The sequence below is a fragment of the Cetorhinus maximus genome, chromosome 3 (assembly GCF_964194155.1).
Source record: "Cetorhinus maximus chromosome 3, sCetMax3.hap1.1, whole genome shotgun sequence".
Classification (NCBI taxonomy): Eukaryota; Metazoa; Chordata; class Chondrichthyes; order Lamniformes; family Cetorhinidae; genus Cetorhinus; species Cetorhinus maximus.
The window spans coordinates 172,814,067-172,840,660 of NC_135881.1; the positions used below are offsets into that span (position 1 = coordinate 172,814,067).

Genomic DNA, 26,594 nt, shown 5'->3' on the forward strand with positions numbered 1-26,594 from the left:
CCAGAGGCAACAAGCAGCTCGAGTGCCAACGTGAGGTTGGTCTGGACCTCCCTGCTTATCATTGACGGATAGGCACCTAGCAGAGATATTAGGTGCCTCATTCATTTCGTACATTGGCAAAAACCTTCTGAGGTCATTGCCTGTGTGAGGGCTTGCACCCTGAGGGCGAGCGTAACCCAGGAACCCATGATTCTGTTCCTGGAGCTGTATCTCCATGAGAGTCACCACCCTCTCAATGGAGGAAGCAGTGCACTTGATGCTGAGGGTCAATACAGTACTCATGCTCTGCGTGGACTCCTCCATGATGACTCCAGAGGCTTTTCATCTGCCTCGGACTCAGCATAGTCCTGGTTTCCAGCAGTCCTCCGACTGCCGGTGCCCTGGGCACACCCTGCCTCCGCCGCCTCATGAGAGTGTGCCATGCCCTCACCGTTGTGCACCGACATTGTAGCTGATGAGCTAATGCCCACTGAGGTGCTGGCATCTGCGCTGGTGCCTGTTGCAAAGAGCGGGTGTGATGCAGGTGCATCTGATGGCCACTGGCCCTCTGGCGTCAAGGGTGGTTCATTGGGGTCCTGCGCTCGTTGGCTGGATGGCGATTCTAGGGGAGAAAATCGACGTCATTAGTATTAGTCATCGCACTGTCACTGTGCATGCTAGGTGGGCTGGTGAGACAATGGAAATCTGCACCATGGTGCCATTGTCTTTTCAATGAAGAATGGGAACTCCAGGTTTGAGGTTTCCATTACAGATGAGACAGCACAACAATGTTTACACACTCTGACACTCTTGCATCTGTGCACTGCACTGCACCTTCATCAGAGACCCTTGCCTCTCCACAACTGGTGGACCGAGCTGGGTGATGGCATTCCGCCTCTAAGGCATCCATTTCACACTTCGCCACTATAAGCAGTTTTGGGGGCCTCCGCCCATCCTTAACCTCTCAATGTTGTTATGGCTTCTCTTCTGAAAGGACGGAGGATCGTTGATTAGTCCATTTTCTACCGGCAGCGCCATTGCAGCCAGGTCAACCCCACCTGAGGAACACCTTGCAGGGCACATCCAAGTCGTGGCCCTCAACCCTCAATCAGGCCAAGCAGTCAGAGCTCACTGCATTGGCCGGCACGAATGTCATTGATAGTTGGCACTCAGACTCTTACATCCCTGAGCACCGTTGGGGGACGGACAGCCATTAACACTTCTCCCCACAGATCTATGCCAACTCAGTACTCACCCTTGCCGAGCGCAGCAGATCGTTGAATCTTTTGCGGCACTGCACCTATGTGCGCTGCACACCATGGCTGCTAACCTGGGCTGCCAACTCTGCCCGTACTTTCTTGGTCAGGTGCGGTGGACTCCTCTTCCCACCCCGGGGGATGAGGATGTCCCGCCTGGCACTGACCTCCTCCATGAGGATTCCCAGGCTCTCATCCGAGAACTGGGGGGCCGAGTACCCACAGGATGTGCCCTCAAGCCTCGTGTGCCCAGCAGGTGCAGGTGCCATAACAACTCCAAAAAGATGTTTTGTCAAACAACCCCAAAGCTACAAAGTGTGCCCTGGCAGCCCTCAGGGAGCTGCCTCTGCTGCTCTTAAATTCTCCACCGGGTCACTATTGGACCCGGTGCCCCACAGGGCTGAGCAGCCCTTAATTTGCCACCCAGCATGAAACCTGATTGGAAACGCGATCTCGCCCGGGAGTGGATTATCCGTCTGCTACCGGGCCCACCCATTGGCGCGCATGCCAAATGTGAAATTCAGGCCCAGATATTTTTTTTTAATAATTGTTGAATTTACAATCAAAAGTGCAAATACAATGCTTGTTTACTGAAGTTTGTCAGAAACCATTATTTTCTAAAATGCTATTATTTCTTTTCATTTGCAGAGAATTCACTTGATGCAGATTTGTGGCTGTTAAATAGTTGTACTGTGAAAAACCCAGCTGAAGACCACTTTAGAAACTCGATTAAGTAAGTACTATGAGGGAAATCTGATTGGCTCTGACTGAAATTTGTTGATATTTTGAGCTCCATCAGCATCTTGTTAATTTTAGACAGTGTAATTTTTAATGTTAATTAAAGTTGGACAAAATAAGATAGTGTTTTAGATTCATGATTTCCAAATAGTAATTAAGTAATATTTATAGCAATGTGGAAAAACAACTAAATCTTAAAACAAAAGTACCAGTATTAACCAGGTTTAATATCTATTAAATATTTGGTTCCTCATCTCTAACAGAGATGTTGGGTGGAATTTTATGGCCCTATCGTGGTGTGGGTGGGGCTGTAAAATGTGATAATCTGTTCAAAAGTTCATTGCCAGACTGGAAAATCCCACCGGAGGTTGGGACCGTAAAATTTTGCCCATTGTGGCTTGTATTAGATGCTGGAGTACAAGAAAAAAAACCAGATATTATGCAAAAATGTGTTTAAAATTTTGCAACATTTAATTCAACTTTCTATTTGGAAACCTAGATTTATGAAGAAATTAGGGATTTTAATATTCTAACATTTGATTATCTTTCTTCCATACTCTGTATTTCAAAAGAGTAATATACATAGAAAAACAAGCCTTTCCCTCTGATGAGAATTCCAAGAAGTATACCATTTACAGAGTTTTAAAACCTTAAACGTTCTTGCTGTTGTTAGAAATATTCTGCTATTGCTTAGTTTTTAAGATTGAAGCATTCCACTTGTTAACCTTTTTAGAATATTGGTATTTGAAAACCTAATTTGAATATCATTGGGCAAATAGGTTGCAAACTGTCCAAAGTCTCACTTCCATTTATACCTGGAGTGACTCAGCTAGCACTCACTGCAGAAATATATCTAATGGTTTCAAGACTCTTTTTCTGTTTGCACTTGATGTGTGACTCAGCTTGAGCACACCCAGGTATGGATCTCTTATAACATTTTAGTGGTCTTGTTCACAATACCACTTAGATGGGATAATTCCGAGTCCCAGATAATAGAGTACTCAAAATGTATCCTTTTAAGATCAGGAGGATACCAGTGAGGTCATGTCTTGGACTGTAAATGGCACTCTTGTTTTGCTTTAATTGTAGGCACGGCTGGTATATGCACAATTCATTCAAAGAACTGCCTCGTTCATTCCATTTGAATATGTGTTTGTAGTCTTTAACAAATCTCAGTTTTAGAGGAAATTTGAAAGCCCAGTGGGTAATTTGCTTTACGCAACTACTTATTGCTTTTGGTTCATTGGTATGAGAGGATCAGGCATGCTGCATTGTCAATTAACTAGTTTTATGTAAAGTTATGGTTTTTAACCACTTTCTGGTGCGTTGCTAAAACTGAGAACAATATACCCAGCTTGATTGTGATGTTTAGTGGATCTTGTCAGCCATGATGTAAGGGTGCTGATTTTCAAACTCTTAATACCAGTATGTTATTATTGATGGTATAATAAGCCCAGTAATTCAGGAAGTAGAGATGGACATTTTGTCTTTTCCATACCCTCCCTTCTCCCTTTGCCATTGGGTGCATTCATCGCCAATCCATGCAGTGAAAAGTGCCTCCACAGTTGAAATGGCATATCAAGCTTCAACTAAAGCTTGAAGCTTGGAGTAAAATGCAATAGTCTATTGTCTTCCTGTTGGGCATGATCAAAACATGAAGGCACTTGTTGCCAAAACATATCATTACTGCTCATTAAATTTTCCTTGAGCTTTCTAACGGTATTCATAATGGGCATCAGCACTGAATGATCCTTATTAGGACAAAATTGACAACCATAAAAGCCCTTAGGTAGGTAGCTACACCCTCTGGTCAACACTGATTTAGTCTGGATTTTTTTTTAAGGCTTGTATACAATGTTGATATTTTTTAAAAAATGCTTGATCGACCTTGATGGGTTTGGTGCAGAATTGAAGTTATACTTTCATCTGAAAGGTCAGCCTGGCTTACCCATACCATCTGCCAATTAAGCAACAAACTTTAAACATCTCAAAGTATTTAGCTCATTGTATTCTTCATGGAGTAATTGTAACATAGATGGTTACAACACAGAACTCTTGTCTATGATTCTAACTGGTCACTTTTTTTGTTGAGGAAGGAGGTAGGCGGGGTCGGGGAAATCTGAGTTCTTGATCCATGCTGGAAACTCAGAAGCAAGTCAACTTTCCTTGTTAAACCCAGGCAGGTTTATGTTTTTCCAGGGTATCCCTGATTGAATATTAGCCTGGCTTATTAATGAAGCCTGAATTGGTAGATCTGACGTGGAGGATTGGGAAAAACTAAAGTATATAACCTACCTCCCCGCTTCCATACTGTTACTACTGTCCTGTAGCACTCTAGTGTATTTCCTAAGCTCAATACTTGAGAAAGAATGCTGTATTACTGGAGGTGCTGTCTTTTGCATGAGACGTTAAAACCAAAGCCCTGACTCTCTGTTCAGGTGGATGTAAAAGGCTCCATCTCTCTATTTAAAGAATAGTACTCTGAAGTTTTTCTTTGTGCCTTGGTCAACATTCACCCCATACTAACACAACTATAGGCATTTGCATTTATATAACACAAAAGCAAAATACTGCAGATGTTAGATATCTGAATTAAAAACATGTTACATTTTAAAAACCATGCATTTATATACAGTGTCTTTACTGAAGTAAAATATTCCAAGGTGCTTCACAGGAGCATTCAAAACAAGATTTGACACTGAGCCGTATAAAGGGATATTAAGTCAGATGACCAAAAGTTTGATTAAAGAAGTAGGTTTTAAGGAGCATCTTGAAGAAAGAAATAGAGTTTGAGAAGTAATTCCAGAGTTTAAGGCTTAGGTAGGTGAAAGTGAGGCTGCTAATGATTGAACCATCTGTAAGAGGCCAGAATTAGAAGAGCATACAGATCTCAGAATTCAGGAGGGCTGAATGAGATTACAGAGGTAGGGAGGGGAGAGGCCTTGAAGAGATTTGAATTCAAGGAAGAGAATTTTATATTTGGCCTTGGTGATAGCGATTTGCTAAGGTCAGAAGCTCAGCTCGGGGTCAGATTGTTCGCAACCTTGGCGTCCAGTCAGGATCGGCCTCAGACAGTGGTCAGGGCGAGGGGTGGAGTCTTTTGGCTAAGAAATGGAATTTGTGGTGGGTGTTGGAAGTGATGGTTTTTAGTCTTCCTTGTATTTAATTGGTGGAAATTTCTGCTTATCGAATACTGAATATCAGACAGCAGAATGAGGGTTGGGAGATGATGAAGTAGCACTGGGTGTCGTTAGTTGTCTTGTGTGAGATGATGTCTGTTTGGAAATTATTGCCAAGGGGAAACACGTAGATGACAAATAGGTGGTGGCAAAGGATAGATCCTTGAGGGACTTGAGAGATAACGGTGTGGGAGTGGAAAGAGAATTCATTATAGGTGATTCCTCTGACTGGATAGTTAAGAATGGTACTAGGCAAGGGTAGTCCTACTCACCTCAATGGGGTAGATGCTTTGAAGGAGGATGGTGTGCCAGCTGCACCAAAGGCTGTAGATGGGCCGAGAAGTATCAGGAGAGTCTAGAATTCTCAGTCAAAAAGAAGGTAATTTGTGATTTTGATAAGAACTGTTTCAGTGCTGTGGCAGGTGTTCAAACATGTAGCTGTAGGAAAGATTGGTAGAGATTTGGGAGGCAACAACACACTCTAGGACTTTTAAGAGGAAAGGGAAGTTGGAGCTGGAGCGGCAGTTTGCAGGGACAGAGGTTCAAGGGTGGGTCTAAAAGTAGATTAATAGATTACTACTTTGCTGTTTGAGAGACTTTGTTGTGTGGAATTGGTTCCTATGTTTGCTAACTTGGCGTTTCAGCAAAAATTCTTTGAGCTGTTAAAAATTCTGTGAATATTCAAAGTTATTTTTAAATGCAAGTTCCTAATTTCTAGCATCAAGGGTAAACATAGAGCTTCATAGAGCAGAATTTAATGCCCACCCCCCCAGGCATCTTCCCTACTTCCCCCGATCAAGCCCCCGGGAAGGGTAGAGGGTGGAGGGCAGCCTTCACCCTGGAGGCCACTTGAGCCTTTAAGTAGCGATTTAAGGGCTACTTAAGACCACCCAGCAAACCCTATTGGGTTTGCCTGCTGCCCAGTAGGTGGGATGCCTTGTTCTTGGCCACTCTGTGCCTGAGGTACAGAAATGGCAGCTCAACATTCTTGGTTACTGGATTTTCAGACAAGATAGAGAGGAGATAAAAACGGAGGGGGGCTCTGGCAATTTTGGTTAGAGAAGCAATTAAATCTGTGAAGAGGGATGGTACGTTAGAAGGATTATCAATTGGGGCCGTATAGATTGAGTTTAGGAACAAAAAAGGGGCAGTCACACTACTGGGAATATACTATAGACCCCCAAACAGTCAGAGGGAGGTGGTGGGGCAAATATGTAGGCAAATCTCTGAGAAGTGCAAAAACACTAGGGCAGTAGCAGTCTGGGATTTTAACTACTCCAATATTAACTGGGATAGTTTTAGTATGAAGGGAATGGAGGGAACAGGTGCATTCAGGAGAATTTTTTTGTCTAGAATGCAGCAAGCCCAACGAGAGAGGGTGCACTTCTGGACTTCATTTTAGGAAATGAAGCTGGGCTGATTGATGTAAGGAGTGACAGTGGGAGAGCATTTTGGTGGTGGTGATCATAATTCAGTTAGTTTTAACATTATTATGGAAAAGGACAAAAATAAGACAGGAATTAAAGTTCTAAATTGGGGCAAGGCCAATTTTATTAAGCTGAAGAGTGATTTAGCAAAAATGGACAGGAAACAGCTATTTGAAGCTAAATCAGTATCAGAACAGTGGGAGGCATTCAAAGGAGAGATTCGAGGGATTCAGAGTAGACATGTTTCCACAAAGGAAAAGGGTGGGGTGGCCAAATCTACAGCCCCTTGGATGTCAAGGAGCTTACAGGGTAAGAGAAGGCAGAAAAGGAAAGCTTATGTCAGATACCGAGAACTCAATACTACAGAAAGCTGAGAAGAGCATGGAAAATGGAGGGGTGAAATCAGAAAGGAAATTAGGAAAACAGGAAATTAGGAAAACAAAGAGAGGGCATGAAAGAATACAGACAAGCAAAATTAAGGAGAACCCAAAGATATTTTATCAATACATTAAGAGTAAGAGGGTAACGAAGGAAAGAGTAGGGCCCATAAAAGACCAAAAAGATAACCTGTGTAGAGGGTGTGGGTACGGTTATTAAATAGTACTTTGCGTCTGTCTTCACAAAGGTTGGGGATAATACAGACAGTGTAGTTAAGGAGTGTGAAGTATTGGATGTGATAAACACAGGGAGAGAGGAAGTATCAAGAGGATTAGCATCCTTGAAAGTGGATAAATCACCAGGGCTGGATGAAATGTACTCCAGCCTGCTAAAAGAAGCCAGGGAGGAAATAATGGAGGGTCTGACCATGATTTTACAATCCTCATTGGATACAGGTATGTTGCCGGAGGATTAGAAGTCTGCTAATGTTGTACCTTTGCTAAAAAAAAGGGAGCGAGGGATGGATTGAATAATTAAAGGCCAGTCAGTTCGATGTCGGTGGTGGGCAAATTATTGGAATCAATTCTGAGGGACAGGATAAACTGTCACTTAGGCACAGATTAATCAAGGACAGTCAGCATGGATTTGTTGGGGGGCAGTCGTGTCTAATTTGATTGAATTTTTTTGAGCAAGTAACAAGGAGGATTGATGAGGGTAGTCCAGTTGTTGTGGCCTGCATGGATTTTAGCAAGGCTTTTGACAAGGTCCTACATGGCAGACTGGCTTAAAAAAAAACCATGGGATCCAGGGGAATTTAGCTGTAGATAGCAGGAAGATATCAGTGGACTGGTCAGATGGGTAGAAAAGTAGTTAATGGAATTCAACCCAGAGTAGTGTGAGATGATACATTTGGAGAGGTCAAACAAGGCAAAGGAATGCACAATAAATAGGAGGATATTGAGACGAGTGGAAGAAGTGAGAGCCCTTGGAGTGAATGTCCACAGATCCCTGAATGTAGCAGGATAGGTCGATAAGGTGGTAAACAAGGCATATGGAATTCTTTCATTTATTAGCTGAGGTATAGAATATAGGAGCATGGAGGTTATACTGGAACTGTGTAAAACATTAGTTAGGCCACAACTTGAGTACTGTGCACAGTTCTGGTCACCTCATTACAGAAAGGATGTAATTGCACTAGAGAGGGTACAGAGGAGATTTACGAGGATGCTGCTATGACTGGAAAATTGAAGTTATGAGGAAAGATTGGATAGGCTGAGGCTGTTCTCCTTGGAACAGAGGAAGCTGAGGGGAGATTTGATTGAGGCGTACAAAATTGTGAGAGAGTGTGGATGGGAATGGCCCATTTACTTTAGCAGAGAGGTCCGTTATTAGGGGGCTTTGATTTAAAATGATTAGTAGCAGAATTAGAGGGGAGATGAGGAAAAATGTTTTCACTCAGAGGGTTACAGGGGTCTGGAACTCACTGCCTGAAAGGGTAGTAGAGGCAAAAACCCACAACACATTTAAAAGGTGTCTAGATATACACTTGAAGTATCATAACCTGCAGGGCTATGGACCAAATGCTGGGAAATGGGATTAGGCTGGGTGGCTCATTTTTTGGCTGGCACAGACACGATGAGCTAAGTGGCCTCTTTCTGTGCCATAAACCACCTATGATTCTATGATTATGTTAGTGTTACAAGATACAACTGCAAGAGCAGATTTTCAGCACTTGTGGGACTGAAAACTAAGAGGAATCGACTGAATGTCGAGCCCGACAAGAGACTGAAGCTTGGAACCTCAACTTGGAACCAGACATCACCTCATTGGTGTTTCATTAAAAGCTAGGGTTGCCAACTGAGATTGAATCTATTTCTGGAGTTCATCACAATACTTGCCCCCATGTTCCAGCCGTTAGTTGGCTGACACATTCATCCTTGCAATGTACTGCCCTCTTATGCCAATTGGGAAGCAAAAAAACTCATTATCTCATTGGATGATGCTTCGTTGTCAGCCAAACAACCTTTTTTCCCATTTTCAATAGTTTTATATCTGGTATAAAGAAATGCTCAAAGAAAATAAAAAAAAAGATTTTCTTTTTTAATGACCCTATTATTTTTCTCCAGGGTTACACACAGCAGTGCCCTGGAGATTGATCTTCAATTCCTGGAGACTCCAATCTTGGAGGGTTGGCAACCCTATTAAAAGCAGCTCCATTCTTTTCATTAATTCTGATGAGCTTTTTTGCAGTGACAAGCGAAAGCAGGTGAGATAGGATAGGTTGGTGGTCCATGGAGTCTTTTGCCCCGCCTAGTGGTCTGTACAGCATAAAGTTTCAGAGCCATTGAACTATATTAATGTTGATTAACTGGCCTGTAGCATATTCTAAAATTAAAATGAACTTTCTACTAGGGATAGTTGACCACTAATTAAATTTTGTTCACGTATATTTTAGATCAAGTGAATTTGATCTAATAAGCAGATGTACACTATTACAATGGGGAAAGTCTTAGTTTGGTTTACATTTTTGGATGTTTTTCAGTTATACATGACTTGTGAAAAACAGCTGTGAGGTTTGCAAAACCCTTCTTGCTTTCACTTTACAATGGGGTAATTTGATTATGGTCTGTACTCTTAAGATATTTTCCCATGCAAATCATTAAAATGCTCTGATTGAGACGCTTTCTTTTGAGCTCAGAGAACACTCATATTTGCATAAAAACTGTCAGGTTAAGCTTGAAACTGCTTTGCATTTTTATTATTTTGCTTTCATCTGGGCAGGATATTAGGTTGATGTGTGCTTTTGATGTTAACAGTCACTCAGTCATTTGGGTTGGGCTCTCTAAATGAATTTGCAACTCATAAGGAACTAATGAAGGTTATTGAATCTTCACATTGGTGTGTGGCTGACATTTTTCTGGTCTCAAGCTATGATTTTGCCATTGTCCAAAAATGTAAAGGGATGAAATGATAGTAACAGAATGATAGAAAAACAAAACAACTTCTGCATTTCAGCAGTCAAAATTGACTTCTCTCTTGCAATTCATCAACAAAGCCTTGGCAGCATTAAAAATGAAAGAAAATGCAATTCCTTTTTAGTTTTTGCCTCTTTCTGGAATGTGCCTTTGGCATTGTCTTCACCCCATTGACAATTTTCTGAACTATTAATAAAGTTCTTAAGCTTTGCTTGACACGAGTTTATTTGTTTTTAATTATTTTAGGGCTATATTTTAGGGCTAGATCCAATACAAATTTCACTAACTTTCATGTGTTGCACATCAAATTTATGCAAGATCAGCTGTTCCATTACTCAGTTGTAAAAACTTGCTGAATCATATTGTCAGGTTGCAAGTGTCAGAGGTACCATTGTAGAAGGAGAGAAACGCTGTCTTTTTTCATTCACCCTATCCACCAACAACAGACCATTTTGGAAAATAACTCAGTTTCTTTACTGAAATGTTGCTATCTACTCAAACTTTAGTTATTTTTTTGTCGTGTATTCATTCAATAACCTTGTAAATTCTGATTTTGCTCAATCAAACCCTTGCTTCCAACTTCGATGCCATGGTCCATACTAAAACCAAGACTGTCTTTCGAGCTGGCTGCTACACTGGTATAGCCCATGTCTTTGCTTCCTTAAGTCTGAGGTACGCAGACTTGAGTGGATATGTTGGACAACTGGTTTGGCCATTATCTGCCAGATCTGGTTAGACCACTTAAAGCACTATTGGGTCCTGCTCTCATCTGCCAGAACTGCTCACTATTCTAGGGTCACCCTGGAATGCAATGGTAATGCCTGGATGCTTTTCTCTACTGCAAATGGTTTTCTTAAACTCTTCTCCCTATCTCTTCCACCTGCACCTCCAACAACAAGTGCGAGGTGCTCATTTAAAAAAAAATTGTTCACAGAATGTAGGCATTGCTGGCTCGTCCAGCATTTATGGCCCATTCCCAATTGATCTCGGGAAGGTGGTGGTGAGCCGCCTTCTTGAACTGCTGCAGGCCATGTGGCGTAGATGCACCCACAATGCTGTGAGAAAGGGAGTTCCAGGATTTTGACCCAAGGACAGTGAAGGAACGGCGATACAGTTCCAAGTCAGGATGGTGTGTGGCTTGGAGGGTACTTGCAGGTGGTGGTGTTCCCATTCAACTGCTACCTTTGTCCTGGGTGGTAGAGGTCGCGAGTTTGAAAGGTGCTGTTGAAGGAGTCTTGGTGAGTTGCTGCAGTGCACCTTGTAGATGGTACACGCTGCTGCCACTGTGCATCAATGGTGGAGGGAGCGAATGTTGAAGGCGGTGGATGGGTTGCCAATCAAGCGGGCTGCCTTGTCCTGAGTGGTTCAAGCTTCATGAATGTTATTGGAGCTGCACTCATCCAGGCAAGTGGAGAGCATTGCATCATTCATGGACTTCTTTGTCATTCAGATTGATACCATCTGATCAACTGCCTCTGCCACTTCCCTCCCTTCCCAGTACCTCACCTTCTCCTGACTATCCACGTAACCGTTATTGCTCATTTTAATGAATCATTCTAGTAAATCTCTTGTGCACCCTCCCCAAAGCCTTGATATACTTACTAAAATTCCCAGAATTGGTCAAAATGCTCCAGCTGTGGCGAACTAGTGTTTTATATAGGTATAGCATAATTATTGGCTTTTGAACTCAGCCTCTATTTATTAAGTTCAGGTTCCCATATGGTTTATTAATTGCTTTGAAGATGGCAGATTAGGTCAACAAAGCTTTGTGCATATGCACTGTCTCTCACTTTTTGCACTCTCTTTAAAATTGTACCAATTAGCTTAACTCTCTTCATTCTTCCTACCAAAATATATCACTTCCCTTTTCTGTGTTGAATTTCATCTATGTGTCTGTCGATTCTACCAGCCTATGTCCGTGTTCTCTTGGCCAAGAGAACATGGACATAAGTTTTTGGAATGGACAGACACATAGATGAAATTCAACACAGAAAAGGGAAGTGATACATTTCTCACTTCATTTGTTTACTATGCTTGCAAATTTTATGTCATCTGCAAATCTCAAAATTGTGCTCTGTATCCCCAAGCCTAAGTCATTAACCATTTGTTAAAAGCAGTAGTGGTCCTTGAACTGAATCCTGTATACCTTCCTCCATTCCAAAAAACAAGGATTCACCTCAATTTTGTTTCCATGCTGTTACCATCCCTTTATCCCATGAACTTCCATTTTGTTAACAAGCCTAATATGGGGTATTTTATCAGATGCCTTTTGAAAGTTTAAATGCACATCATCTACTGTGCTGCTATCATCTACCCTTTCTGTTACCCCATCAAAAAATGTGATCAAATTTAATTAAATTAGTCAAACACAATTTAAGTGGGCAAAAAGTTGGCAGATGGAGTATAATGTGAAGTTGTCCACTTTGGTGGGAAAAGTAGAAAAGCAGAATATTTTTTAAATAAAAAAGATACTGCGTAATTCTGTGGTACAGAGGGATCTCATGTCCTTGTACATGAATCCAAAAAAAGTTAGTATGCAGGTACAGCAAGTAATTAGGAGGGCAAATGGAATGTTAAACTTAAGTGTGGTGAAGTATTGAAGTATGGGAATCTTGGTACAACTGTACAGGATATTGGTGAGACTGCACTCAATATTGTGTAGTTTTGGTCTCCTTATCTAAGGAAGAATATACTTGCATTGGAGGCAGTTCACATTCACTAGGTTGATTCCTGGAATGAAGGGGTTGTCTTATGAGGAAAGGTTGAGCAGGTTGGGCCTGTACTCATTGATGTCTAGAAGAATTAGAGGTGATCTTTTGAAATATATAAGATGCCTAGGGGGTTTGACAAGGGGGGTAGATGCTGAAACAATATTTCCCCACAAGGGGGAATCAGGAACTAGGTGGATAGTTTCAAAATAAGGGTTCTCCCTCTTAAAACACAGGGTCGTAATCTTTGGAATTCTTTACCCCGAGGGTTGTGGAGGCAGGGTCATTGAATATATTTAAGGCTGAGTTCGGCATGGAAGTTAAGGGCTGTGGGGGAACAAGAAGGAAAATGGAACTAAGGCCACAATCAAATCAGTGATGACTTATTTAATGGCAAAGCAGTCTCGAGGGACCAAATGATTAACTTCTGCTCCTATTTCTGATGTTATACAATTTGCGCTTAACAGTGCTGTGCTGGCTATCTTTTATTAGTCCATGCTTGTTCAAGGGGCAGTTAATTTTCTCCTGGATTATTTTTTCTAAAAGCTTTCCCAGCACCGATGTTGAATTGATTGGTGGCTTATAGTTGCCAGGTTTAACCTTCTCTTTTTGAACATGGGTGTAATGTTTGCGATCCTCCTGCCCTTTGGTACCTCCCTGTGTCCGTGGAGGATTGGAAGATTGTAGTCAGTACCTCTGCAATTTTTTGCCCTCGCTTCCCTCAGCAACCTGGGATGCTGTCCATCTGGACCAGGTGACTTATCTAGATTAAGTGACACCAGCTTTTTTGGTGTCAGCTGTGGCTCAGTTCATAGCACCCTCACCTTTGAATCAGAGGGTTGTGGGTTCATGTCCCACTCCTGGAAACCAAGAACTGTGAATGTACTCAAAAGAGTTACAATCTGTGACTGTTGATAACTCGAAAGAGTTACTTCCAGTTTTGTCTCATCCAATATCCTGGCAACCTCCTTGTTTACTGTAGCTTTGGCAAAGTTCTCATTTAGTACACCAGCCATGCATTTTGCCTCCACCAATAGACCTTAATTTTTGTCCCTAATCGGCTGCAGCACTCATTTGACAGTTTTAAAAAAAAATGTTAATCTTGCAAGAAAAAACCTTTGGATTCCTATTTATGTTAGTTTTGTTTCTATTCTTGCCCCTCTTATTTCCCTTTTTGTTTCTCCTTTGTACTTTCTATATTCAGCCTGATTTTCCCTTGTATTATCAAGCTGACATCTGTCTTATGTCTACGTTTTCTGCTTCATCCTACTGTAATCACTTAGTCATCCAGAGAGCTCTGACTTTGGTTGCCCTTTCTTTCTCCCTTGTGACAATGTACCTAGACTGTACATGAATCATGTCTCCTTAATCAACAACAGCAACAACAATTTGGATTTATATAGTGCCTTTAATATATTGAAACATCCCAAAGCGTGTCTCAGAGGCATTATAAAACAATATATGACCCTGAGCCACATGAGATGTTAGGGCAGATGACCAAAAGCTTGCTCAAAGGGGTAGATTTTAAGGGGTGTCTTAAAGGAGGAAAGCGTGGTAGAGATACAGAGAGGTTTAGGGAGGGAATTCCTGAGCTCCAGGCCTAGGCAGCTGAAGACATGGCCATCAATGCTGGGTGATTAATATCAGGGGTGATCAAGAGGCTGGAATTGGAGGTTTGTAGGGTTCTAGGAGGATACAGAGACAGGGAGGGGTCAGGCTGTGGGTTTCAAAACAAGATGGATATTTTAAAATTAGGGCATTATTTAACCAGGAGCCAGTGTAGATCAGATAGCATGGAGGTAATGGTTGAAGGGCATTTGGTGCAGGTTAAGACATGGGCAGCAGAGCTTTGGATGACCTCAAGCTTATTGAGGGTAGAATGTGAGATATTGGCTTGGAATGCATTATAATAGTCAATTCGGGAGGTAATGGATAAGGGTTTCAGCAGCTGATGAGCTGAGGCAGGAACAGAGACAGCTGATGTTGTGAGGTGGAAATAGATGGTCTAAGTGACAACGTGGATATGTGATTGAAAGCTCATTTGGGAATCAAATATGACACTAAGATTGGGAAGAGTCTGGTTCAGCTTCAGCCGGTTTTCCAGGAGAGGTGGTGACGGAGTGATGTTTGTGGTGAAAACCAAGGACAATGGTTTCAGTCTTCCCAGTGTTAAATTGGAGGAAATTTATGCTGATCTAATACTGGGTGTCAGATAAGCGATCTGACAATTCAGAGACACTGGAGGGGTCAAGAGAGATAATGGTGAGGTAGAGCTGGGTGTCATCAGGTAGATAAGAAAACTAATGTTTTTGGATGATGTCGAGGGGCAGCATGTAGATTTGAAATAGGAGTGGGTCAAGAATAGATCCTTGGGGGACTGCAGAGGTAAGGGTGTGGGAATGGGAAGAGAAGCCATTGATCTGGCTACGATTTAGATAGATAAGAATGGAACCAAACGAGTGCAGTCCCACCCAGCTGGATTATGATGGAGAGGCGTTGGAGGAAGATGATGTAATGAGCTGTATCAAAGGTTGCCAACAGTCGAGAAGGATGAGGAGGGATAGTTTGCCTTTGTCTCAGTCATTTAGAATGCCATTTGTGACTTTAAGAGCCGTTTGGATACTATGGCAGGACAGAAACCTGATTGGAGGGGTTCAAACATGGAGTTTCAGGAAGGCGGGCACAAATTTGGAAGGCAACAGCACGTTCAAGGACTTTGGGGAGGAAAGGGAGGTTGAAGGTGGGTTGGTAGTTTGCAAGGACAGTTAGGTCAAGGGTTTTGGTCTTTTGAGGAGAGGGTGATGACACTAAATTTGAAGGAGAAAGAGACAGAAACTGACGTGAGAGAACCATTAACAATGTTAGCTCACATTGAGCCATGAAGGGTAGCTAGGTGGTTTATTGGGAATAGGGTTGAGAAAGCAGGATGTGGATCTCATGGGCAAGATGAGCTTGAAGAAGCACCTGACGATGCCCATTGCTTCATTACATTTCTGCCTGCTGGTCTTTGACTCCAATTTACATGGGCCAGATCCCTCCTCAATTCCCTGAACTTAGTCCTACTTCACTTAAGTATTTTTATTATTCTAGATTGTTCCTTGTTGTTCTCCATAACTAATTTGAGCCTTATCATACTATAATGTCTATCTTGAGATGAGCCCCAACTTTGACAATCTCCATCTGACTTACTTCATTTTCCAGGACGAGATCCAGCAATACCTCCTTCCTCGTTGGGCTGGAAAATTCTCCTGAATGCACTTCCTAAATTTGTCCTCCCCTTGACACAGTTACTGCCCCATTCAATATTGGGATAGTTGAAGTCTCCCATTATCACTTCTATAGTTATTGCACATCACAGTAATCTCTTTACAAATCAGCTCCTCCCTGTCCTTCCCATCATTTGGTGGACTGTAAAATACACTAAGCACAATATTTCCTTTCATGTTTCTTAACACCAACTAAATGAGTTCAGTTTTTGACCCCTCAAAGACATTATCTCTTCCTCGCTCTGTAATATTTTCCCTAATCAAAACTACGAGCCACCTACATTTTTGTCTTCCCTATCTTTCCAGAGTACCTCGTTTGCAGGAATATTAACCAACCAGTCCTTTTTTTTTTGGAGCTAGGCCTCAATTATTGCCATTATATCATATTCCCATGTGGCTATTTACATTTGTGGCTCACAGACCTTATTAACCATACTTTATACATCTACACACTTATAAGAAACATGTTAGATAGTGTGGTCTCAGTTCATTTTTTTGCCTCAAAGTACTGTACTTGATGAAGATGATACGTCAAAAAAGCAGGGAGGAGTTTCTTTCCAAATACCTTGGCTTTTTTTGTGTCCTTTACTTGCAGAAAAATGTAGGTGTTCTGCATGAGGGATTTGAACAACTACTCAAAGTTATCCTAATAAAAGGGAATGTTGAATCGATCTCGACAACTATTAAGATTCTTTGTGATAATTGTCCAAACAAGTGTCAATAAATTTTGAGATACTGTAGCCTGGGCTTTGACTTTGCCAACAGCTATGACAAGCAGTGAACTGGCTTGGTCCAGCCATCTAGGCAGGTTCCATATGGCTTGCATCTACTGTGAAAGTGTTTTTTTGAAACTGTGCAGATGACACAAAGATGGCTACGTAACCCCATAAATCTCAAACTCAATTACTTAGAAATTTTCATTATGATTTTGCTTGATTATTTGCTGCTGTAACTGAATGCTTTAGATGACTTCTTCTAAGCATGTTTGTAAAAAATGACTCTTTTATTCATTCTTGGGAACATAAGGATCACTGGCAAGATCAGCATTTATCGCCTATCTATAATTGCTCTTGAGTAGGTGGTGATGAGCTGCCTTCTTGAACCACTGCAGCTCATGTTGTGTAGGTACATTCATTTTGCTATTAGGGAGGGAGTTCCAGGATTCCAGTAACAGTGAAGGAACGGTGAATATTGTTATGGATATCTAGTTCGTGGTTTACAGTTTTAGAATATAACTTCTAGTTTTAGGAATTAAAGCTTTAACTGTAGATAAATGGGGGCATCGGATTGAGAAACTGATAAGCAATTCAGAAGTAAATGCAATTCAAACAAGCTTGGAGTTAATTACAGTTAAAAGCTAACCTATCTTTATCTTGTAAGGTCATGTTGATGATGAAAAAAGTGAACAATAAATGACCCTTTCCGGACCTCTTGGTAGAGCCAGGCTATCGTTGTCTCCATAAAAGAAGCATAAAGCTAATATTTCTGGGGAAGAGAATGGTAATAATCAATTAGAGATAGAAATATTGTTTCCCAGAATCAAGGAAAACTTTGGAGTTAAAAGATAGTTAGTTTGCATTTCTACCTGGGTCAGGTTGCCATAGAGATAGTGATTTAGGGTGGACCCTTGGTTAGAATGTTCTTTTGATTAATTTATCCGAGTGTTTTTGCTGATTGAAGCAGGCAATTCAGTTTGGGAACAGAGAGAGGCTGATGTAGTTTTGCTTTAGTGGAAACTACATCTCAATGGATTGAATGCCAGCTGGAGGTGATAGAGAAAATAATAACTTCACCGCTCACTGCCTGGAATGCGGGTGGAGCTCTATCTCAGTTTGGATTTTGTGAGGGAAAGCAACTGAAAGATTTGCTCTAGTTTGCAGTGAGTGGAAGAAATTTACACTGGTCCTCACAGCCTTATAGTAGAAAGCAATCAACAGAATTAGCTTGGAAAACTGTGGGAAGGCCGTTGGATATCTGCTGGCAACTGGAACAAGAAGATGAGTCATTCACAATTGTGAGGTGGATGAAGGAAAAGGTGGAAGGTTGGGTAGCCAAAAAGCTAATGGAAGGACCCCCATAGAACCTTACCTCAGAAAAATAGCTGGAATACAAAGGACAATCAAGTAAATTCCGGAGGGCTGTGGCATACCTTTGGGCTGGTCCTGGGAAAGGTGAATGAATCTTCAAGATTCTGTAAGATAAGGGAACTCTTGTGGGGTTGGGGGGGCGGGGAGGTGGAAGTAAGTGGTAGAACTGAGTTTATAGCATGAGTCTTTATAAGCTATAGGGTTAGGTTAGTGGTGCTTGCTTTGTTTAATTTCTCTTTATACAAACAGTAAAGTTTGTTTTTGTTAAAAACGTGAAATCTTGTGGTGTAGTTCTCTTGGTTAATTGCTGGTTGTTTGGATTTCTTCTTTAAACATTAAGGGACCATAACAAGATCATAACAAGATAGTTCCAAGTCAGGATGGTGTGTGACTCATAGGGAGATATATGGGTGCTGGTGTTCCCATGCACCTGCCCTTGTTCGTCTGGGTGGCAGAGCTAGTGGGTTTGGAAGGTATTGTCAAAGAAGCCTTGGTGATTTGCTGCAGTGCATCTTGTGGATGGTACACACTTGTGTACACTTAGCACACTTAGAGGAAATGAATAATTAAGGAGGTGGATGGGGTGCTGACCAAGAGGGCTGTTTTGACTTGGATGTTGTGGAGCTTCTTTATGTTGTTGGATTGGTTTCATCCAGGAAAATGCAGAGTATTCCATCACACTCCTGAGATGTGCCTTCTAGATGGTGGACAGACTTTGGGAAGTCAGGAGGTGAGTTACTTGCCACAGAATCCTCCCCCTTTGGCCTGCGCTTTTGCAACAACAGTACTTGCATGGCTGATCCAGTTCAGTTTTTGGTTAATGATAAGCCCCCAGAATGTTGATGCTGGGGAATTCAGTGATGACAATGCCATTAACTGTCAAGGGCAGATAGATTAGGTTCTGTCTTGTTGGAGACAGCCATTGCCTGGCACTTGTGTGGCCACCTATTAGCCCAAGCCTTAATGTTATCTAGGTCTTTGTGATTGGTCTTCTGATTTGATCAGTGGTCAGGGACAGGAGAGTGTAACTGTGAGTTAGGCAGGTAAGGGGCCTGAGAGGGCAGGAGCCTCAGCCTTTACAATTGTCGAACAGGTTTGAGGTTTTTTCAGCTTGTTTGGATGAGAGTGAGGGCTGCAGGGTGGATGAGCTAACTGGCCGTGGCACTGTGGTACAGATATATTCAAATGAGGGGAGCAGAAAGGAATGCAGTGGTAGTAGGGCATAATATAGTCAAGGGGATTGACACCATTCTCTGCAGCAAAAAGCGTGGGTCCAGACATTTGTGTTGCTTGCCCATTGCCAGAGTGCGAGACATCTGCTTGGGGCTGGAGGGCAACCTGCAGTGGGAGGGAGAGGACCCAGTCGTCGTGGTCCATGTAAGTACCAAAAGCATAGGCAGGACAAAGAAGGAGGCTCTGCATAGTCAGTATGAGGAGCTTGGTACCAAATTAAGAAGCAGAACCTCACAGGTCATAATTTCTGGATTATTACCTGAGCCACATGCAAATTGGCATAGGACAAATCAGATCAGGGAAATGAATGCGTGGCTCAAAGAATGGTGTGGGAGAAGTGGGTTCCAGTTTGTGGGGCACTGGCACCAGTACAGGGAAAGTGGGATCTGTACCGTTGGGATGATCTACACCCGAACCGTGCTGGGATAGGTGTTCTTGAGAGCCGCATAACGAGGGAAGCAGAGAGGGTTTTAAACTAAATAGTGGGGGCAAGGGATCAAATTTGGGAAGATATGGTAAATTAAAGAGCAGGGACAAGACAAAAGAGAAAGGTGTTATTATGAAAAATGAAAAACAGACCATGACAGGAAGAGATAGAGGATACAAATCTAACAGTAAATCGACAGATGAAACTAGAGGTTATAACAAGAATAAACGGATAAAACTACAAGCTCTGTATCTGAATGCATATAGCATTCAAAACAAAACAGATGAACTGAGAGCACACATAGAAATAAATAATTACAACTTGGTAGCCATTGCGGAGACATGGCTGCAGGAGGACATGGATTGGGACCTAAATATTGAAGGTACAGATTTAGGAAGGACAGGAAGTGAGGAAAAGGTGGAGGGGTAGCTCTATTAGTTAATGATGGTATTAGCACAATAGAGAGGGACGACCCAAGGCCAGGAAATCAGGATGTGGAAACGGTTTGGGAGAGATGAGAAATGATAAAGGTAAGAATTCACTTGTGGGAGTTGTGTACAGACCCCCTAATGGTACCTACATGGTAGGATTGAGCATAAAGGAAGAAATAATTGGAGCTTGTCAGAAAGGCACAGAAATAATTATAGGAGATTTTAATTTACATATGGACTGGAAAAGTCAGACGGGCAAAGATAACCTAGTTGAAGAGTACATTGAATGTTTCCAGGGTAGTTTCTTAGAGCAGCATGTTCTGGAGCCAACCAGAGGGCAAGCTATACTAGACCTGGTGTTGTGCAACGAGATGGGAGTAAATAATGATCTCACAGTGAAAGTGCCCCTAGGTAGCAGTGGCCATAATATGATTGAATTTTACATTCAGTTTGAGGGAGAGAGTGGGCCTGAGACTAAGTTTTTAAACTTAAATGAGGGCATGAAAGCTGAGTTGGCTAAAGTGAATTGGCAAATTAAGTTAAGGGATAGGTCGATGGAGATGCAGTGGCTAGTATTTAAGGGGATATTTTAGAATGTACAGAATAGATACATTCCAATGAGTAAGAAAAGGTCCAGTGATGGACACACCATTCGTGGTTAACTAAAAATATAGTATCAAACTTAAAGAAAAAGCATATAATTGTGCAAAGACAGGTGGCAGGTCAGAAGATTGGACAGACTATAAGGAACAGCAAAGAATGACTAAAAGATGAATAAGGAGGGAAAATTAGCGTATGAGAGAAAGCTAGCCAGAAATATAAAAACAGATAGTAAGAGTTTTTATAAATATTTTAAAAAAGAAGAGTTAACAAAGCGAGTGTTGGTCCTATAGAAAGTGAGTCTGGAGAATTGATAATGGAAAACGTGGAGATGGCAGATGAATTGAACAGGTATTTTTGCATCAGTTTTCACTATGGAGGATACAAGAAACATTCCAGAAACAGCCATAAACCAGGAAATGGAAGTGGGGAAGGAAAGTTACAGTCACCAGAGAAGTAATACTGAGTAAATTGTTGGAGCTGCGGGCTGGTAAGAGCCCGGGTCCTGATGGATTTCATCCTAGGGTCTTAAAAGAAGTGTCTAGTGAGATGATGCATTGGTTTTAATTTTCCAAAACTGCCTAGATTCTGAGAAGGTCCTATTAAATTGTAAGATAGCAAATGCAACTCCTTTATCCAAAAAGGGAGGGAGACAGAAAGCGGGAAACTACAGGCCAGTTAGCTTAACATCTTTGGTAGGGAAAATGTTAGGAGCTATTATTAAAGAAGTTATGGCAGGGCACTTGAATAAGCTCAAGGTCATCGGGCAGAGTCAACATGGTTTTGTGAAAGCAAAATCATGTTTAACCAAGTTATTGGAGTTCTTTGAGGAAGTAACATGTGCTGTGGATAAAGGGGAACTGGTGGATGTACTGTACTTAGATTTCCTGAAGGTATTTCATAAATTGCCACATCAAAGGTTATTGCGGAAAATAAACTCTCATGATACAAGGGGTGACATATTGGCATGGTTAAAAGATTGGTCGGCTAAAAGGAAGCAGACAGTAGGCATAAATGGGTCTTTTTGGCAAGATGTAATGAGTGGTGTGCCACAGGGATCAGTGCTGGGGTCCACCTCAACTGTTCACAATTTATATAAATGACTTGGATGAAGGGATGGTTGCCAAATTTGCTGATGACACAAAGATAGGTAGGAAAGTAAGTTGTCAGGAGGACATAAGGAAGCTGCAAAAAGATATAGATAGATTAATTAAGTGAGTGGGCAATGATCTGGCAAATGGAGTATAATGTGGGAAAATGTGAAATTGTCCATTTTGGCAGGAAGATTAAAAGAGAAGCATATTATCTAAATGGTGAGAGATTGCAGAGCTCTGAAACGCAGTGAGATCTGGGTGTCCTAGTACATAAATCACAAAAGGCTAGTATGCAATTACAGCAGGTAATTAGGAAAGCTAATAGAATGTTATCATTTATTGCGAGGGGAATTGAACACAGAAGTAGAGAGGTTATGTTTCAGTTGTACAGGACACTAATGAGACCACATCTGTTTACAGTATTGGCCACTTTATTTAAGCAAGGATGCAAATACGTTGGAAGCAGTTCAGAGAAGGTTTACCAGACTAATACCTGGAATGGGAGGGTTGTCTTATGAGGAAAGATTGGACAGACTAGGCCTATTTCTGCTGGAATTTAGAAGAATAGAAGAATTTAGAAGAATAGAAGAATTAGAAGGTGACTTGATTGAAACATATAAGATCCTGAGGGGTCCTGACAGGGTGGATGTGGAGAGGATGTTTCCTCATTGAAAAATCTAGAGCTAGGGGTCACTTTAAAAATAAGGGGTCACCCATTTAAAACAGAGATGAGGCAAAAATTTTTCACTCAGAAGGTCGTGAGTCTTTGGAACTCTCTTCCTGTAAAGGCGGTGGAAGCAGAGTCTTTGAATAGTTTTAAGGCAGAGGAGGATGGATTCTTGGTAAGCAAGGGGGTGATAGGTTATCAGGGGTAGGTGGGATGCAGATTTCAGATTACTATCAGATCAGCCATGATATTAAATGGTGGAGCAGGCTTGAGGGGCTGAATGGCTGACTCCTCCTTGTTTGTATGTTCGTATGTCTTGCTGCATGTTGGCATGGACTTTTGAGTACCACAAATAGGTACAGTTGTGCTTACAAATCTTTTATAAAAAGGTGCTAACCAACAATAACTTGCTTTTGTTGAACTCATTTAATGTATTAAAACACATCATGATGCTTCACAGGAATGTTAGTTACCAGATGAAATTTGGCACTAAGCTACATAAGGTGGTGTTAGGACAGGTGACCAAAAATTTAACTGAGCAGGTAGATTTTAAGGAGCCTCTTAAAGAGACAGAGGGTTTAGAAGCTGACAGCTTCAGAGAGGGAATTGCAGACTTTGAGCCTTGTCAGCTAAAGGCTGGGCTGCCAATGTTGGAGTGATATATCCAAATGCATCATCAACCATACTGCCCTCATCAACCCTCTGTTATTTCATCAAAGAACTAAATGAAGTTAGTCAAACATAGTTTGCACTTAACCTTGAATTAGTCCATAATTTTAAAAATGCCAATTGATTTTGTCCCAGATTAATGTTTCGAGAAGTTTCCTCACCACCAGTGTGTGGCTGATTGACCTGTACCTATCCCTCCCATTTTTTTTGAACAGGAGTGTAACATTTGCAATCATCTGGTACCACCCCCATGTCTAATAAGGATTGGAATATTAAGGCCAATCTTCATGGTTTTCACCTTTACTTTCCTCAGTAACCCAGGTTGCCACCCATCTGGATCAGGTGACTTTTCTATTTTGAGGGCTGTCAAGTTTTAAAGTACCTCTTCATTTTTTTTTCCTGTTCATTATTGCTAGTATCTCCTCCATATTGTTGACTGGAATCAAAGTTAACTTCTCTAGGACCAAGTTTGTCCAAAATTGAACATTTGAATGGAACTATTCAACAATGCAAACTTCAACGCAATACACAGCACATGATCAACTGTACAGTTAGAAAATGCAACACCACACAATACAAATTCTGTTGGTGCCAGTTTTGAAGTGATACACCCTCAAATTATTCACATACTTCAGAAAGATCAGTTAATGAAATAACCAAAGATTACCTATTAACCTGAAGTCAACAATATTTAGATTTTTTTATTGTAATAATTCTAAAAGTCATCCTTATTTAATTCTTTAAGTCAATTTTCAGGGCAGACTGTTCCTTTTAAAGCCCTTTCATTTGGCGACTACAGCAGCTTGTGTTCCTCATGTGACCTTGAAGTAAATGGTCTACAATTACAGTGATGCATATGGTATTGCTGTGAGTTGGTACCCTGTACTGTAGATCCTGGGTCCCTGACTAACTGGATTATTTCTATGCAAACATCATGGACTTCATTTTGATCAAAATATAAATCTTCAGAATCATTTTTCCTCCTTGCCAATATAGATAGATGGTTGTCTAAAGTCACGAAGGCGGTGGGTTAAGGTGGGGTCATGCTGTCCCCAAATTATATTCAGGTCTGTCAACGTTATTATACTCTGTCTCAAAAACCATTATCACCTTATTTCAGCCTCCAGGATTGGTTCCTGACTTAGCCTTCGGACTGGTTCCCAGCTTGCTCTCCCTCCTGCCAAATTGGCCAAATCCCAGGTTTGAAACCCTCTCCCGAGCCGCCAAACCTAGTTCTGCCACTTGTTGTCTACGCTGCTTCCCAGTTAGGCAGATTGAACAGCTTTTGCTTTAGTTTGGTGGTTTCCGACACCAATTTAATGAGCTGATTGTATTACAGACTTGTATAATATGTTCATGAGCCGCTGTTCTGTATTTGGCGCATGCGAGTTCACACAATCCCAGTAACATCTGGGAGATGGCGAGGACATTATAAATGTCTTTAATATTGTAGCTTATAAAATAGACAATCATTGATTTAACACTGCTACTGGCCTTGCACCTCGGTAATTTTACTCCTATCCTGTTTAATTGAGCCAACTGTGAAAATAACTCAATACACAGGTGTAAGACTTGTATTTTAAAGCCCCAAATTGTTAAGTTTCCATCCAAAAAACAGGGCCAGTTCTTCCTCCTGTTACGCTAAGGCAAACAGCTTGCACTTACACAAAGGTACGCTCTCAGTCATGCTGCAAATTTTGTTCCTATTTCTAAAAGTATTTAAACACACTATGTAATATAGTATGAATGCTTTGGATCAAATTAACCTTATGTTATATAACCTTATTAACCTTAATGTTATGTCTCAGAGTATATTAAACTGTAGCTTTTAGTTCATAATAGTTTAAAACCATCCAATTTGTCAAGTGATAATTCTGAAATATGTATTTGTAATCATGAAATTTCACAGAATTCCCCATGAAAAATGAATGACTACTGTACTTTTTGTATTTTTCTCATTAAATAATGTCCACATTATTTCTTTTGGAGTTGAAACTTTAATGGTGGTCAAAAGGCTGCTACAGTCCAGAAATTAAATTGTTAGGTTCATTATTACAGTAAAATGAAGTGCATGTTTTGGCAAATGGCCAAACAGGCACAATGTGTTTTTCAAAACCAGGTGAACAGTTCACAGAGAGGGAAGCAGCAACAAATAAATCTTGTGTGACTGCAGTTATTTGAAATCCTATGCATCTAGTCATCTTGATTTGTAATGAATATCCTTTATTATCTCAAACCCAAGGCAAAATCGATTGGAATTCCAGGGTGAAAGGGAACATTTTGCTGGACAAGGCCAAAGAGAGTAAAATGTGACTGCATCATCGCTGGTCAAAGGGTTACCAGCCTTTTATGATTGCCCAGGAATCTCCAGGAATTAGAGATTGATCTTCTGGTCACTGCTATGACCAGCCAAAGGGAAAAAAAGAAAATTGTGTGCGTTTCCATTTTCTTTGAACATTCCTGTTTATTAGCTACATAAGTTTTAAAATGGGATAAAAGGTTTGAATGTGTGTGGCATTTGAAGGTGGGAGGCTGTGTGTTAAAACTCCAGGAACGCAGTCAGCCAAAGTTGGCCACCCCAGCTGATAAAGTGATATATGTACTTTTGGCATGGCATGGCTGATAATAAATACAGAGGCTGCCTTTCTCTCCTTTAAACTTCATGAATCAACCATGTTTCAATTATTTGCCTATTATCTTTCTGGCAATTTTTCTTCTGGTTAAAATTAATTTTCACTCTGAGAAAAAAAAATGTCCAGGCTTATTTTAACAAAACAGTTGCATTCTGTTACTTGGCTGAGCCTTATCTCCATGGGACACTCCAAGCCATTTCATTCAAATTTCTGATTGAATTAGGTTGAATAAGTAGGTGTATTTAATTGGTAGTGGGTTTAACAAATATTTAAATTTTCTTAGCCCTGTTTTCTCTTTTAGACTTCTCTTGTCCAAATTTTAGAGTCAGTCTGAAATCTCAGGAGTCAGGCCAGAGACTTCATGGTTGGTGAGAGGGGAAAAAGGAACAGCCATGTAGGGATATTATGTAGATTATAGTTTGGTGCAGCAGTTGTGATCATTTCACCATGGAATAATAAAGCTTAAAAACTATCTGAAAATCTACTATGTGTCATTGTTATTGTGCACTTAATGTGCTTTTTATTTGTTCTTGGGATTTGAACTTTGCTATCCCTAATTGTCCTTGTCAACTTTGCTGTAGCAGTTTGATACAACTGAGTGGATTGCTGGGCCATTTCAAAGGTAGTCCAGACTGGCTAAGGATGGCTTTCCTCCCTTGAAGGACTTCAGTGAATCAGATGGGTTTTTACGCCAATCATGATTTCATGATCATTATTAATGAGACAAACATTCTATTCCAAATTTATTAATTAATTGAATTTAAATTCCTACAGCTGCCATGGTGAAATTTGAATTCATGACTCTGGAGCATGAGTCTGGATTTCTGAATAACTATTCCAGCAACGT

At 41.1% G+C, this 26,594-nt stretch overlaps 1 protein-coding gene across 5 annotated transcripts in view; it reads left to right on the forward strand.

Annotated features, from left to right (window-relative positions):
• Nucleotides 1–26,594, forward strand: part of cdkal1 (CDK5 regulatory subunit associated protein 1-like 1) — a 947,238-nt gene that overhangs the window by 103,082 nt on the left and 817,562 nt on the right. For all 5 annotated transcript variants that reach the window (XM_078539307.1, XM_078539304.1, XM_078539306.1 and 2 more), the window contains one exon: nucleotides 1,884–1,968. In XM_078539307.1, coding sequence (XP_078395433.1) covers nucleotides 1,884–1,968 — 85 coding nt within the window. The remainder of the gene's footprint in view (nucleotides 1–1,883; nucleotides 1,969–26,594) is intronic.